Below are 17,764 nucleotides of genomic sequence, written 5' to 3' on the forward strand. Positions count from 1 at the left end.
ACATGTACTTATACAGTGCCAGCACATTAAATTGCACTTTACAATAAAGAATAAAACAGTAATACTGGGTAATAACAGACAGAGATAAGAAACTCACACCTACAGCAACACTTTCTAAACTGATAGCTGCTTCCTTTGGTTATTCAGTCATTCCCCAGTCACTGAACAGTTCACAAAACAGCTTTGCAGACTAAAGGAACAAATTGTCTCTATCAGTCACAAGTGAGTGAAAACACGTGCTGGCATATTGAGAGGAATTCTTGGGATGTTGGATTAACCTTTTAGATGCTGGGTACAGTAAAGTCACCATGGCCCAAATGTATTAAGCCTTAAAAAGGTGATCAAGTGGAGAGTGATAAGGTAACAACCAACCAGCTCCTGTCATTTTTCAAACATATCCTGTACCATGGCAGGAAGCTGATTGGCTGGAACATTAATCACTCTCCACGTTATTTTTTAAGGCTGAATAAATTTGAGCCCATGTATGAAAAACAAAAAACGTGTGCACATCTCCTATGTTACTCTAAATTGACTGTGTTCCTTGCACTGTAAGGAAGTTACCCCAGACACACTGCACTGTGGAAACCACTGGCACCAGAATATGTCATGCTATTGTGTTGCCCAAACTCATTGTTGTCTGCAATGACATCATAGAAGCAGTGAGAGTTTTCCATGTAATAAATCACTTAAATACAAAAGAATTTCACAATCATTCTCTCATTGCAGACTTCCAGAAAATATCTCCAAACGCTGCAAAACACTTAAGTCTAGCCTTTCCGCCTTTTCTGATGTCAGACCATATCCCAAAGTAATGTTATTTATTAAAGCTTGATTAAATATTTATACAAAATGAAAACCACATCATGCATGTTTGAATTGGCACAATCTGCTAATACAAATTAAATACTAATACATCTGATGCTGTTTGCACCTAAGTGTCCCCAATGTGATGTAAATGGTGACTATGACTTGTTAGTGGCACCTTAGCCAACATGCCACCACCCCCTACCCCATGAACTGGGCATGCCCTTACCTTGATGTCACCAAATTCCGGATCGTCGTAATAGCCTTGCCCTGACTCATAAGCGGTGTCCCCCTGGATTAATACTGTGTATAGAAAAAGTAGTGCTACTTTCAGCAAGTGCATTTTCCACTCCGGGATGAGGCGCAAGTGCTTGTGACAGTCAGGCTAATGCGCTCCTAGTACACCCTCACTCAGTCCAGCAAGTCCCACAGCATCAGCCTCTTCCAAGCAAGTGATCCAAAGCTTGCCAAGTAATGGAACAAAGTTGCCTCAGGAAATTGGACATCCGAGTTCATTGCTACAAAGTAGCTTGCGCCCAGTGTCCAGTGCCAGCATTGGGTAGACGCGAAAGCACTGCTGCAGGCTTAGGTAACTCGCAAGGTTACAGAGCGCACAGGACGCACGTGTGTGAAGTGCAGCGCCCGGGGGTGACTGGCAGCTGTAACTAGCAGCGGTGACTTGCAGCGCTGCCTGGCATAAGGAGATGTCAGTGGTGTATAGAGGCAGCAAATCCAGCCCGCAAGAACACTGTGTGATAATGAGAAGCATGCAGGGATGGCAGGTCTATGCAGTGCGTGTGAAGAGGAGGAGGAGGAGGCACACAAACAATAATACCTCCCTCCTCTCATCCTCTGATTGTAAGTGCTGGTCTCCTCCTTCTTGTTCTCCCCCTCCCTCTTGTCAGTTGCAGGGGGGTGGAAACATCTTAGTACCACTGTGATGAACAGCTGTTCTTGCTGAGAAAAGTGCGCATTTCATAGTCGCCATTCCAAGGGTCCTAATCTCCAGGGAAAAGTCAGGGTTTAAAGGCATTGTCCTTGGAAATGTTCCAGACTGACATGGATGGTTTGCACAGCACCTTATCTGTAGGTCTGTGGGCGTAATGCAGCTTAGAATACTTACAGTGTGTCCCTAATTGCTGTGATACAGGGCAAGAACTATTTTTAAAACAGAAGTGAATTAAACAATTTCAGATGTGTTGTGAGGTTTCATACTTATCACTTTACAGTTTATGTGACTTCGATATTTATACAAAGTAGCAGAGTTACAGTATCTGGAATTCAGATATTGGCAACAGTATATCTTCTAGACTTGTTGAATCCATCCACGTTTAACTCCTTTAAGTGCAGAAATATTTTCTCTTAAGTGATCAGATTTGTTTTTATAGTGATAACAAAAATGTATCCACCCAAAGTGACTTTATACTACGTTTTATCACAGATAATTGCATTTGCTACTATGCATAAAGGAGCCAGGATAAGGAATGATACCTCTCCTACTTCAAAAGGTAGGATACAAGAAATCACATTAGAACTACAGTAGATGGTGACTTGTAATGACCCTTTCCTGTTTTACAAGGTGATCTTTATTCTTTATCAGAGACGTTTCATTCTGAAACACAGAAAGCTTTTATGAGGGGATCCACAACACCACGAATCCAGACTTGCTTTACTTTGCCTTTATCCATCCTGGGACACTTTAACTTTATAAATAAAACATGTCCCTATTTTGTAATAAATCATATTTCATAAACGTGACATCACAACATCACAAACAAGAAAATATTTATCTCTCACATACACACATATACAGGTACAGTATATGCGCCACAGTCACATGTCAGTGGTCATAGCTACATAAATGTGACATCATATAGAGCAGGCATTCCCAACCGCGGTCCTCAAGGCACACCAACAGTGCAGGTTTTAGTGATATCCAGGCTTCAGTACAGATGGTTAAATCAAAAAAACTGAGGTACTAATTAAGTCACCTGTGCTGAAGCCTGGATATCACTAAAACCAGGACTGTTAGTGTGCCTTGAGGACCGAGGTTGGGAAACACTGATATAGAGGGTTGTTATTGGCCATAAGCAAAGTATTAGATTCTCTTAAAATAGGTTGGGATTGATATGCCAGTGCCTGGGATGGCATCGGTCAGAAAACTGACTGCGGCATACCAATGTTGAAAATCCCGACAGGGGACTTACCTTTCCCCACTGGCCCCTAACCCTCATTTTTAGCAGCCTAAAGCTATCCCTCCCCCCTCGTAGCCTAACCCTAACCCTCCCCGATGGTACCTAAACCTCACTAAAGCCTAACCCTAACACACACACACCCCCTCCCGCAGCCTAACCCTAGCCCTCCCCAGGGCTGCCTAAACCTAACCCCCTTCCTGCAACCTAAACCTAACCTCCCCTCCTTGCAGTCGAACCCTATTCCCCCCCCCCCCCGCAGCCTAAACTTAACCTTCCCTCCCTGCAGCCTCGCCCTATCCCTTCATCCGCAGCCTAAACCTAACCTTCCCTCCCTGCAGCCTAACCCTATCCCTTCATCTGCAGCCTAAACCTAACCTTCCCTCCCTGCAGCCTAACCCTATCCCTTCATCCGCAGCCTAAACCTAACCTTCCCTCCCTGCAGCCTAACCCTATCCCTTCATCCGCAGCCTAAACCTAACCTTCCCTCCCTGCAGCCTAACCCTATCCCTTCATCCGCGGCCTAAACCTAACAACTCCACCCCCCACCCACCCCTTCCTTCCTGCAGCTTGCCTCTCTGACCAGCCAGCACATGCTCGTTCAGGATGCTGGTGTCGGCATTCCAAGGAGTGTCGTGATCCTGACCGGATCCCCTTAAAATATATCAAATGTTTGATTTTTCGTTAATAGTAGAAATTGATAGACAGCAATTGTTTTTCAGTAAATCAAAATCTTTACAGCATTTTGGAGTGCAGAAAAATGTCTGGAAAAATGTTGGGAAAAAAACTGTTTTACTTTCCTTTATTATAGGGTTTACCTTGGGCCTGATTCAGATGTGGTTGGAGTAGCTATATTGCTACTGCTTACATGGAAGCAGCTCCAGCTCTAATATGCAGCAGGAGGCGTCACACATCTGCATGCATTACTGATCTCAGCTGCATCCTAGGACACAACATATGGATCATGTGCGACACTAGCGAATGGCTGCATGATCCATAGTTTTGCACCTGAGCCCAACATTCACAAGTTCCGCCACTGGCAGCAGTACTCTGGTAATAGACATGGGGGACCAGACTAAATGGCAGCAGCTAATTGGACAGGTATATTATGACTATATATGTATGGTGATTTTGCTATTCCCTGGAATTTGTTAAAATGTACATATGTCAGTAAGAGGAGAAACAAGTTAAGTTCCCTGGAGCTTCCTCTATAGCAGTGGTTCTCAAACTCGGTCCTCAGGACCCCACACGGTGCATGTTTTGCAGGTCTCCTCACAGAATCACAAGTGAAATAATTAGCTCAACCTGTGGACGTTTTAAAATGTGTTAGTGAGTAATTAATACACCTTTGCACCTTCTGGGTTACCTGCAAAACATGCACTGTGTGGGGTCCTGAGGACCGAGTTTGAGAACCACTGCTCTATAGCATACCTCCCAACATTCTGATGGGACAGTGGCACTTTGGTATAGACAGTGATTGGCAACCTGATACAAGAGGCCACACTGGGCAGCCATCTAACTTCAAAAGGACCACTAATTATTTGTAATCTCTGTAGTAAGTTCATTTAATACATTTAATTAATAAAATAGACTGTACTAACATATCAACAGTCCTCTAAAGCACAGGTTCTCAAACTCGGTCCTCAGGACCCCACACAGTGCATGTTTTGCAGGTCTCTTCACAGAATCACAAGTGACATAATTAGCTCCACCTGTGGACCTTTTAAAATGTGTCAGTGAGTAATTAATACACCTGTGCACCTGCTGGGTTACCTGCAAAACATGCACTGTGTGGGGTCCTGAGGACCGGGTTTGAGAACCTCTGCTCTAAAGCATTGAAAGCCACTGTAAAGCAAAACAAATATAGCAAAGTAGGAAAGAGTCGGGGACTGCAAGTGAAGGTTTGGAGGGCCGTTTTCGGACCCAGGGCCTACTGTTTCCCATCCCTGCTCTATAAACACTACATTCATTTTGGACAATGAATAAGCATGGTTAAAAATATCATCACAGAGCAATAATATGTTTAAACCAGTGGTTAATTATTTTTATTATGTTTGATTGCCTATGTGACTATTAACAACCAAAAAATGAAGATTGTGTAAAGCTGCAATATATGTTATAATCCCCGGCCCCCAAAAAAAGGCAATATCTAACTTTTTTTTATTCCATGTATACAGTAGTCTAGTGCACTTTCCACTCGGGAATACATATGAGGATTAGGACAACTTGTCCATGTGTTATGTGCCTTATTATTAAGGTTTAAAATAAGGGTATTTGTTTTGTTTAAATTGTGCTGATTCATTTCTGTGCATATTTACATATTCTTCTGTATGGAATGTGTGTTTGACAAGATAACTTATCATCGTACATACCATACCCTGTCTTACAGAGACAAACAAACAGTCAAAACATCTGACATCATAATTTACATCACAGAACAGTCGGAGATGACTGATAAGTCACTTTACCCAAAACAGCAACAAAATACAGTACTTGTATTTCTTAGCCCCAAACAAGTGATTCTACTATAATAATAACTTCAGAGGTTTACTCATGGCTGTGTATATGTTTGAACATAGGGGATCAGTCCGAGTTGATCGCTCGCTAGCTACTTTTTGCAGCCATGCAAACGCATAGTCGCCGCCAACGGGGGAGTGTATTTTCACTTTGCAAGTGTACAAACGCGTGTGCAGCCGAGCGGGACGAAAATGTTTTTTGCAGTTTCTGAGTAGGTCTGAACTTACTCAGCCGCTGCGATCACTTCAGTCTTTTTGGTCCCGGAATTGACGTCAGACACCCGCCATGCAAATGCCTGGACACGCCTGCGTTTTTCCAAACACACCCAGAAAACAGTCAGTTGCCACCCACAAACGCCCTCTTCCTGTCAATCTCCTTGCGATCAGCTGTGCGAATGGATTCTTCGTTAAAGCCTTCACCCAGCTATGATTCGCTTTGTACCCGTACGACACGCCTGCGCATTGTGGTGCATACGCATGCGCAGTAGTAACCTGATCGCTCGCTGCCATTTTTCGCAGCGAGCGATCAACTCGGAATGACCCCCATAGTTAAACAGTGTAGCACTGTAGTGTATGCATCACATTCTACAAAGAATATACTTTTTTCTGATGATGTGCTTTTTAATCACATAATGACCAGAAGGTTTTAACCCCTTCATATTCAGACTGATTTGTATGTATTTGTAATACATTAGTTTCAGGGGTGGATCTATGCTTTTTGTTTGGTGGGAAAGGACAGTTTGCAAAGTATACTGATCTACCCATAAACATCTCTTTGATCATAAATAGATTAGCTGTCTGATTGCCGTGTTTTCCATTCCTGTTGCCCGCTGCCCACCTTCATGTTTGTGACCTTTGCAGATAATGTAAGACCATATTAATCTAATTGAGGTATTCTTATAGTTTAATTTACTTTGAAACAGTTCCATTGTGATCTTTATTTTTATAATATAGGTATTTTTTTTAAATATATATATATATATATATATATATACAGCACACTATTTATATATATATATATATATATATATATATATATATCTTGAAAGAAGAGTGGAGGGCGCAGGTGTTTACAATTCCATTTATTAAGAACAAATGCTCACATACATCTCAGTTTAAAATGGTGAACTCAGTCCTCCATATGTCAGTCAAGCCTCGGAACCGCTCTCTCCCATACTCGATCGTCCGTCTAGTTTCAGGGATCACGGGTGCCGCTCGTTCTTTCACCGGGACCAAGACAAAATTCAGACAATCTGTCTTTTGTGCCACAGGCCACGCCCAACGCGTTTCGTCAATGGACTTCGTCAGGGGGTGTCGTCCATTGACAAAACGCGTTGGGCGTGGCCAACAGAAGCCAATGTCTTAAATAAAGGTTTAACATTTGTACCTATTTGCTGGCTTTAATTCGTTTGACTGGAAGAAAGAACTGTGGAGGTTCAACAGGCGCATGAAGCTAAAAGAGTGTTTTTCTAATACTGAAAATGCAGTGGATTACACTATGGGACCTAAAAAGAACAAGTCAGTTTTTTATTTATCCCTCCATTAAAAGTTTTAATAGACTACTGGACCATGAAGTTACTACAATAAATAAAGGGAACTAAATGTTAGGGTCTCCTGCCCTGTGCTGCCACGTCGTCATGGCAACCGGGAGACAAGTGCTAGCGGAGTAACCTGAGCGCAGCTGATACTCCGGTTCGGGTCTTTTGCTGTGCAGTGGTTATAGGCTCTGTGCACGGCAGGGGATCCGGTGCTGGTTTTTGTGCTCACAGTCTGTGAGGTCTGAGTGGGGCGTGGACAGCACCTGCTTTATAAGGCCTCTTCTCAGGGTAAGCAGATGCTGCTGAATCTTTGTTGGTTAGTCAGTTCCTGAAAGTTAACCAGTACTGTGTAGCTTTGTATTTGTTTGTTGCTTACTGCAAATAGGCCTGGGGATTTGGTATTACACTCTGCCAATCCAGACCTAGCAGTAAGACTGGAGTCAGTCGTTTAGCTTGCTGGGGTTCTGTTACTACTCTGTGAACTTAGCAAGTTTGCGGCTGTATTCTAAGACTTGCCTGTCTAATCCTGTCTCACTGTGCTAGGTGTCAGGGGTCAGTTTAGTGGCAGTAAGCTGAACCTGTGCACTGCAAGTGAGAATTAGGATTGTGGAGACTCTCCTTGTGTCTATCATTCCATCTCTGACCAAGGAGTTTACTGCCACACCCGTTGGTAACCCTTTAGGGTTTTGCTGTTGCCCTTAGCAACAGCATTTCGGGTTCTCTACGTATTAAAACACAACATCTTGCTTTTCCCATCTGAGCAGTTCTAATACTAGGGAGATACCCAGTTCCTTAGCCTCTGGGCTTCTCTGTTCACCTTGTGTGTATTTTGTTACCCTATCACCTTCTGTGTACGTTATGTCATATTCCCCAGTCTGTCTGTGAGTCCATTTGTTTTGCATAACAGTTCAAACACCAGTACATTCCTGCAGGCACTGGAGTGCATAACAGTTCTGACACCAGTACTTTCCTGCAGGCACTGGTGTGCATAACATATTCAGCAGCCTAATACTCCTGTTGAAATTTTGTGGGAATATGGAGCATACCCCTCAAAATACGTTGCAACAGGTGGTCGATCAGGTGCAGGTCCTGACTCGACAATTTAATGATTTGTCCATTAAAATGCACACCTCCCAGGCTGCTGGCGGAGCTCCCGCAGCAGCAGCACCTGCAGGGGTTAAGGAGCCGAAAGTAAATCTCCCGGATCGTTTTTCTGGAGATCGCTCGCAGTTCTTTTGTTTCAAGGAGAGCTGCAAGCTATACTTCCGGCTTAGGCCTCAGTCTTCTGGGTCGGAGATTCAGCGGGTGGGCATAGTGATTTCCTTGCTGCAAGGAGACCCACAGGTCTGGGCATATGGGTTGCAGCCTGACTGTCCGTCGCTTAAAAGTGTTGATGCTTTTTTTACGGCACTGGGCATGTTGTATGATGACCCTGACAAGACGGCCTCAGCCGAGGCTCAGATTTCGATCCTTAAGCAAGGGCGAAGGCCAGTTGAGGTTTACTGTACGGAGTTTCGGAGGTTGGCCCATGATACCCAGTGGAATGACCCAGCCCTGAGACACCAGTACCGAAGAGGTCTTTCTAACCAGATAAAGGACCAACTGGTACAATATCCCTTGCCTGATGGCTTGGATCAGCTCATGCAGTTATCCATCCGGGTGGATAGACGGCTGAGAGAGCGTAGGCTTGAAAGGGAGACTGAGATTTCCTTCCTTCCCAAGGGAACCTCAGACTCTGAGGAATTTTCCGAGGAGCCTATGCAGATTGGGGCTACCCGCCTCTCCTCGCGTGAGAAGACGCGGAGGAGACAGCAGGGGTTGTGTTTGTACTGTGGGAATAAAGGTCATGTGGTAGTATCATGCCCAGAAAAGCCGGAAAACTTCAGGGCCTGAGGGTGATGGGAAATATCCTGTCAGGCCAGAAGTCAGAATTTCCCAAGAAGACTTTTATCATTCCGGTGACCTTGAAGATCCTCGGTCAAACTGTCAAGACTGAGGCCTTTGTGGACAGTGGGGCCGACAGGGTTTTTATGGACCGCCAATTCGCCCTGAAACACTCTGTTCCCTTAGTACCCTTGGCATCGGAAATTGAGATTTGTGGGTTAAACGGGGAACCATTATCCCAAGGTAAAATTACCTCTTGCACTAGCCAGATTTCTTTGTTTATTGGAGCCACACACTCTGAAAAATTGTCCTTTTATGTGACTGTCTGTACTTTTGCCCCATTGGTGTTGGGGTTACCCTGGTTAAGGGCCCACAATCCTCAATTTGACTGGGTCTCTGGGGAGATTCTTAGTTGGGGTACTGATTGTTTCAGGAGTTGCTTGAGCCTTCCAGTCAGGCTCTCGCAGCTAAGTTTGCCAGGATTGCCAGGGTGTTATGCAGATTTTGCGGACGTGTTCTCCAAAAAAGTTGCAGAGGTACTACCTCCCCATCGCCCCTATGACTGTGCCATTGATTTGTTGCCAAATGCTAAGCTTCCCAAGAGCAGGTTGTACTCCCTGTCACGTCCTGAGACTCAGGCTATGGCAGAGTACATTCAGGAGAACTTGGCTAAGGGATTTATCAGACCTTCACAGTCTCCAGTTGGGTCGGGGTTCTTCTTCGTGGGTAAAAAGGGCATTTGTTTCGGCCAAGGTGCTGCGACACCCAGATCCAGAGCGTCCTTTTGTGGTGGAGGTGGATGCCTCTGAGATGGGTATTGGGGCAGTGCTTTCTCAGATGGGAGTGTCTGATAATCGCCTTCATCCCTGTGCTTACTTTTCCCGTAAATTTTCGCCTGCCGAGATGAATTATGACGTGGGTAACCGGGAATTGTTGGCTATTAAGGATGCACTCGAGGAGTGGAGACACTGGCTTGAGGGGGCTAAGTTTGTGGTCTCAATTCTCACTGACCATAAGAATCTGGCATATTTAGAGTCAGCAAAGCGTCTCAATGCCAGGCAGGCACGATGGGCTTTGTTTTTTGCTCGCTTTAATTTTTTGATAACATATCGCCCTGGGTCAAAAAACATCAAGGCTGATGCGCTCTCGCGGAGTTTTGCTCCAATCCAGGAGACCACCGAGGAGCCGTTGCCCATTGTTTCCCCATCATGTATTAAAGTGGGCATTACCCAGGACCTCTTATCATTAGTCCTTAGAGCACAGGAGCAGGCTCCTCCAGACCTTCCGGTAGGTCTTTTGTTTGTGCCTCCTAGGTTAAGACAGCGAGTGTTCCTGGAATTCCATGCCAAGAAGTCTGCAGGTCACCCGGGTATTGCCAGAACTCGGGAGTTGCTATCTAGGGCGGTGTGGTGGCCCTCGGTGGCTAAGGATGTGGATCAGTGGGTTCGGGCATGTGACATCTGTGCCCGAAATAAGACTCCTAGAGGGGTTCCTGTTGGCCCATTACATCCACTCTCTATCCCATCTAAGCCATGGACCCACATTTCAATGGATTTTGTGGTGGACTTGCCCAAATCCTCGGGGATGACAGCCATCTGGGTTGTCGTTGACAGGTTTTCGAAGATGGCGCACTTCGTTCCACTGGTTGGGCTGCCATCGGCCAGACGCCTGTCTGAATTATTTATGCTGCATGTTGTGCGTCTCCACGGGTTGCCACTTGATGTGGTCTCTGACCGCGGATCCCAGTTTGTGGCCAAATTCTGGAGGGCATTTTGTTACGATCTCCAGATTTCTGTCAGCTTGTCGTCAGGCTACCATCCGCAGTCTAATGGGCAGACTGAAAGGGTGAACCAGTCCTTGGAGCAGTTCCTCAGGTGTTATGTCTCCAAGTGTCAGACTGACTGGGTTGCTCATCTGTCCATGGCGGAGTTTGCCTATAACAACGCGGCTCACTCTGCTACAGGGATCTCTCCCTTCCTTTGTGTGTATGGGCATCATCCTAAGGCCAATTCTTTTGACCCCCTGGACTCCACGTCTGGTGGTTCCTCTGTGGTTTCGGTCCTTAGAGGTATTTGGCGGAAAGTGAAGAAAGCCCTTGTGTCTGTGTCATTAGTGACCAAAAGGGTTTTTGATAAGCGGAAAAGACCCTGCAGCTTCAAATTAGGAGACTTCGTCTGGTTGTCTACCAAGAATTTGAAGTTGAGACAGCCATCTCATAAGTTAGGCCCCCGGTTCATCGGCCCTTATAAGATCACCAGGGTTATCAATCCGGTGGCATTTCAGTTAGATCTGCCCCGTTCTTTGGGTATCAATAAAACATTTCATTGTTCCCTTGTAAAACGGGCGATTAGTAATCCTTCTTCCAGTGGAAGAACTTCCCCTCTTCTGATACGTGGCCAGAGGGAGTTTGTTGTTGAAAGGATTCTTGACTCCAAGGTGGTTCGGGGTCGGCTGTCATTTTTGGTGCACTGGAAGGGGTATGGCCCGGAGGAGCGGTCGTGGGTGCGCAGTTGTGATCTTCATGCCCCCAGACTGATACGCTCTTTCTTCTCGCAGTTCCCCGATAAACCCGGTGGTAGGGGTTCTTTGACCCCTCGTCAGAGGGGGGGTACTGTTAGGGTCTCCTGCCCTGTGCTGCCACGTCGTCATGGCAACCGGGAGACAAGTGCTAGCGGAGTAACCTGAGCGCAGCTGATACTCCGGTTCGGGTCTTTTGCTGTGCAGTGGTTATAGGCTCTGTGCACGGCAGGGGATCCGGTGCTGGTTTTTGTGCTCACAGTCTGTGAGGTCTGAGTGGGGCGTGGACAGCACCTGCTTTATAAGGCCTCTTCTCAGGGTAAGCAGATGCTGCTGAATCTTTGTTGGTTAGTCAGTTCCTGAAAGTTAACCAGTAATGTGTAGCTTTGTATTTGTTTGTTGCTTACTGCAAATAGGCCTGGGGATTTGGTATTACACTCTGCCAATCCAGACCTAGCAGTAAGACTGGAGTCAGTCGTTTAGCTTGCTGGGGTTCTGTTACTACTCTGTGAACTTAGCAAGTTTGCGGCTGTATTCTAAGACTTGCCTGTCTAATCCTGTCTCACTGTGCTAGGTGTCAGGGGTCAGTTTAGTGGCAGTAAGCTGAACCTGTGCACTGCAAGTGAGAATTAGGATTGTGGAGACTCTCCTTGTGTCTATCATTCCATCTCTGACCAAGGAGTTTACTGCCACACCCGTTGGTAACCCTTTAGGGTTTTGCTGTTGCCCTTAGCAACAGCATTTCGGGTTCTCTACGTATTAAAACACAACATCTTGCTTTTCCCATCTGAGCAGTTCTAATACTAGGGAGATACCCAGTTCCTTAGCCTCTGGGCTTCTCTGTTCACCTTGTGTGTATTTTGATACCCTATCACCTTCTGTGTACGTTATGTCATATTCCCCAGTCTGTCTGTGAGTCCATTTGTTTTGCATAACAGTTCAAACACCAGTACATTCCTGCAGGCACTGGAGTGCATAACAGTTCTGACACCAGTACTTTCCTGCAGGCACTGGTGTGCATAACACTAAAATATAGCATCATTTCTCAAGATATGAATTCAATGCGCTATGCGCTTTAAGTAAGGATAACATAATTGTATTTAGACCAGCAGACAAGGGAGGGGCACTCGTGATCCAGGATAAATTAGCATATATTTCTGAAATGTACAGACAAATGATCCCAATGTCTATGTAACACTAAACAAAGACACAAAGACACAACAGAAATGTATAAAAAAAGAATTGGATCAGCTGATGGGAGAAGGGGTGAACCAGGTATGGATTACAAACACCATGAAAAACAACTAGATATATTCCTTGCCCAAGATACAGAAATCCTCTGATGCCCATCCAGGACATCCATTCCAATTTCTGCAAGAGATTCACTGTACAATACTATCTTGAAGTATTTGTACTTTTGTCTTCAAACTCTGATTCTGAAAGAAATTACCTTCTTGAAAGACACAAATACTATACTAGATAAATTATTTGAGTTTCAAAATTTGTCTACCGATTTATTACTTTGCACCATAGATGATGCATCCCTTCTCCCCCTCATCTTATATTAAAAAGGACAACAATATAGAGAATTCTTGCAGATGAATCTTGACTATGGTGGACAGCAATTTTTTTTATTTATTGGAGAAGACTGACTAGAAATTATTTTTTATTTAACAATTTTTTTTTACAGTTGAAAGGATGTCCCATTGGCTGTCACGTGGCCCCCTAATTTGCTCACTTTTAAATGTTCTTTTTTTTACAGAATCCAGAATTTCAAAAACATATTTCTTTTGTTCGTTACATAGATGATATTTTTCTCTGTTATGGGACAGAGCAGAATTTTAAAATCACAATGGAAGCCATTAATTTTGTTCTTCAACACATCATGCTCACTTATGAATATAGCCATACACAGATACATTATTTGGATGTGAACATTGTTTGGATTGGTACTGAGTTCAGAACTTCATTATATACTAAACTAGCAGATTGTAACAATGCCTCACATGCTCACAGTCATCATCTGACACCTTTAAAAAGAGGTTTACTGTATTTGCAATTTCTAAGAATCTGCAGAATCATGAACAATGACAATGTAGCGATTAATGAGATTGATGAGATGATGCTCAAATTTCTCAGTAGAGGGTTTTCTCGCAAAAGGAGGGGCATGGACACTACCAACAGGGGGGCGTGCTTTTAGTCCGGGTGGTGTTGACTCGCGGCACTCCGCCATTTCCATGGAGAAGGGCAGGGGGGTGGGGGAGCAGCCAGGCTAGAGAGCCGGAGGCTGCATTGTGCTTGGCCTTCCCAACTCTCTGTGTGACAGGACCGGCACACCAGCCTATTGGCCCTTCTGGCATTTGTCAGAAGTGCCAGATGGGCAGTCCAGTCCTCACCTCCCTCCAGCTAGTGCCTAACCCTAACCCCTGGTACTTACCTCCTGGATCTGACCGTTGTGATCCTGCTGTCAGTCTTCTGACTGTCGGGATCCCAACTGCTGGGATTTTGACTATATTCCATATCAGAGTCTGGAGCTCAGGGAACTGTAAACTATTTCTTCCATAGGGGACAAGAAGTCCAAGGAGACTTATTGTACTGGCAAGGTACAGGTGGCCAGAAGCTGTTTAAATAGGAAGCTCTAACGGGATCCGATCTCTAGGTCGACAGTAACTAGGTTGACACTATCTAGGTCGACCACTATTGGTCGACAGTAACTAGGTCAACAGTGTTTCTAGGTCGACAGGGTCTCTAGGTCGACATGCTCTAGGTCGACAGGTCAAAAGGTTGACATGAGTTTTTAACAATTTTTTTCTTTTTTTTTTAACCTTTTCATACAGTTGGGAATGGTAACCTTGCCCGAAGCATGGCGAGCGAAGCAATCCATGTGAGGGGACACGGTGCACTAATTGGGGTTCCCTGTCACTCTACGAAGAAAATGACACCAATAAAAAAAACAATGTCGACCTTCTGACTTGTCGACCTAGACCATGTCGACCTAAAGACCATGTCGACCTAGACACCCTGTCAACCTAGGTACTGTCGACCAATAGTGGTCGACCTAGACACTGTTGACCTAGTTACTATCTACCTTCCATACCACATTTGCTCTAACAGTGGATTGGCTGTGTGAGTAATGTGAGCATAGGAGTGCTGTGTATGGCTGGAATAGCTCAGCTGACCTAGGCAAGATGGTGCCCTTGCCGGGCTGGACTGCAGCTACACTGGTCAGCTGACCTGCGCAAGTGCATGAATTGACAGTGCTGGGTAGGGTAAGTAGGTTTAAGTAGCCTCTTCATGACAATTGGTTTACAACAGGTATGCATAAGGCAGGTCAATCTAGACAAGAAAAAACACAAACGCTTTCTGTCAGCACACTGTAATAAGCAATACACTTTAAATGATAATATAATGCAAAAGACTCTGTTACACACATTTGCAGGTAGAGATGCTGCTCACTTAATGACCTAAGTGTTTAACTACCACTTGGACTTACAACCAGCTTTCTTACCAGCTGGAAATGGCACTTTTAATAATGTTTGCTGGTATTTTTATGTTCCTTAATAAAGTACAGTATGTAAGAGTTATGCAAAGTAAAACAAAGTTATCAAGTTGGAGTTTCATTTATACCTTTTCTTTATTCAGAATAAATAAAAATTATTATCTGTATGAAGTATGTGGCTCTTTACTTAACAAGCAAGACATTTAATGACCTTGTTAAGTGAGGAGCATCTGTATATGAGACTACCACTTTAAAATTAACCCTTCTATTAATTTAAATTTGTTTGTGAATTCTAAACTTAGGTATCTCAAAATAATGAAAAGGATTAACCTAAAATATCTCTGAATATTTCAAATTTGCAGTAGCATAGCCTATCAATTTAGGAGTTAATTAACTCTGGGTTAGCCAGGGCAGAAAAGGGCATTACTGCATTAGTCAGGTTGTGGCCAAATTGTCACCAGTTTCTAAATTTATGTTTAATTTCTGAGCAAAAAACAGACAGTTGGAGCTTTGCCCTGGGATTGCTCTAATTGAATTAAAGTAAATATAGCAAATTATTTTTTTTCGGTTCAATATTTTGCTTTTACATATTTTTTATACAAAACACAATGCAATATGTGTGTGTGTGTGTGTGTGTGTGTGTGTGTGTGTGTGTGTGTGTGTGTGTGGGGAGGGGGGGGGGAAGGATGTGGGAGCTATACAATTCACACAGAGAAAGTTGCAAGGGAAATAGAGGAGTAGAGAACTCCAAACACATATTGTACCGTAATTTAATGCAAGGGTAGTTCATTAAGTAAGGTAACAGGGAGGCAGTCAACAGCGATATCCCAACACCCGGTGGAAAACTGGTGGTCGGAATCCATCCTGTAATCCCCACTCGGGTGGTGACATGCTGCGCTTGCCGCCGGTATTCCGGCTGTCGGGGTCCCGGCTTCGGTTTCCTGACTGCCGGGATCCTGACAGCTGGCATATCATACTGAATCCAGGTAGCAAGATCTCTCACGTATGTACTGTTCTCTATTTCATTCTAAATTCCTGCCAGGCCAGAGCAGGTAGACCACTGCTTCCCCCCACGACCAGTAGATTGCGCCTCATATCAGTCGTACTGTCCCAACATCACTTGCAAGATGGCGGGGCTGGCAGAAACATGGTCACACATTGAGTTGTGTAGTATGAACAGATTTCTGCATCTAATGGGCACATCAGCAGCAGAAATTCATCTCCAACTTGTCAAGGTGTACAGTGATAATGTCATGTCATGGAAACAGGATTGGGTTTGGTGCAAAAGTGGACACAAGAGTTGATCACAGAACAGGCAGGAGGCGTCTTTAGACAAGAGGCCTTCTGCTGCATTATCATTTTTTAATATCACTTATGCAGCCAAAGACGCAACAACAATATGATCTGCATCCATCTCCAAGACAGGCCTTTTGAGCGAAAAAGTTTCTCAGCTCGGCTGACTGGCACAGGACCGGGCACACTGAGAGGGGCTGTTTAGCACGACTCAAGTGACAGTCTATACACCATATGTAATAATCCCAAATAAGAAAAATCTAAAAATCAGACTTAACTATAAACTCTCATACACAGCATACCTGTGTTCAGAATCCTGACTAGCTGCTTTGAGATTGCTGTTTATTTTATTTAATGGAAGAGACTATGATGAGTCTACTCTAATCTCTAATTGAATAGATTTAATGCAGTATTCACCTAATAGCTAACGTGCCAGCTACACTGCATCTGTCACTACTTCCCTTCTCAGAGACTGATCCCTGATGACATGACTGGATTTCCTTGCTAGGCAGAAGTTCACCATTTCTACATTTTGATAATGCAGCTTCCGCTTTGAATGCTACGTACAATGTTTGCTTGCCAGGAGCCAAATATAATACAACCTTGGTAATAAGTTATTCCTGGCATAACTGACATCAAAACATGTAATTGCTTTTTTGTGAATAGACTATAGCCCATATAAAACTATAGCCCATATACCATGTTGGCAGAGCAAGCTTAATGTCACTGAGGGGCTGATTCAATTACATGCTATACGATATTGCAGATGAATCTAGCAATGTTTAAGCACTGCACATGGTGGACAGCTGCAGGCGGGTCTGCCACTTTATGGAAATACGTAGTGTGATCTCACAGAGCACTTTAGTAGCCATGTTTGTACACAATGACCGATATTCATGCATGGAACAATCATCAGCCAACTGCCCTTGTGCTGTGATTGCAAAGGACCTGCGTCAAGCTGCCACTGCTATCTTGCTCGCAATGAGGATTTTATGTAGACGGGGAGTGGTTGAAAAATGCGGGCATGTCATGGTCGTTATTGGGGCGTGTATTTGCCATCAGCTCCAAGCTCGTACAAAGAAAAACAAGGCACCTGCGTCACTACTGCTGTGTGCAGTCTGTGTAGCCATAGCCTACCCTTAACCTCGATGTTCCTTTTTTTCCCCTACATATAGGCTGTGAATATGTACAGTCGCGAATGAGTTTGTGATGTGCTCCACTGGGTGTCTCTTTGCATTTCTGGTTGGAAGCTTTACTTGCTAACATTAGCACCTCCGAGCCTAAACAATTGCATCTGCATACAAACATCAATTAGGCCCAGAATACAGAAAGGCATCTGGTTGATCACTGATAGGGTTTTACAAAATATTTGTTACTTTTAAGGTTTACTGGAACATTAAAATTAGTTTTTACTAAAATGATGTGCACAGTAGTAAAACATAGGGGGTACTTCAGACCTGATCGCTGCTGTGCATTTTCGCACAGCAGGCAATCAGGCACAAACTGCACATGCGTATGCAC

At 44.3% G+C, this 17,764-nt stretch overlaps 1 protein-coding gene across 1 annotated transcript in view; it reads right to left on the bottom strand.

Annotated features, from left to right (window-relative positions):
- The window catches only part of VEGFC (vascular endothelial growth factor C), a 229,991-nt gene extending 228,285 nt beyond the window's left edge, over nt 1–1,706 (bottom strand). Inside the window, exon 1 of the mRNA XM_063920664.1 lies at nt 1,034–1,706. Within this exon, the coding sequence (XP_063776734.1) occupies nt 1,034–1,147 (114 nt within the window). The 5' untranslated portion in view covers nt 1,148–1,706. The remainder of the gene's footprint in view (nt 1–1,033) is intronic.
- Nucleotides 1,707–17,764: the final 16,058 nt, after the last annotated feature.

The sequence above is a fragment of the Pseudophryne corroboree genome, chromosome 1, assembly GCF_028390025.1.
Source record: "Pseudophryne corroboree isolate aPseCor3 chromosome 1, aPseCor3.hap2, whole genome shotgun sequence".
Classification (NCBI taxonomy): Eukaryota; Metazoa; Chordata; class Amphibia; order Anura; family Myobatrachidae; genus Pseudophryne; species Pseudophryne corroboree.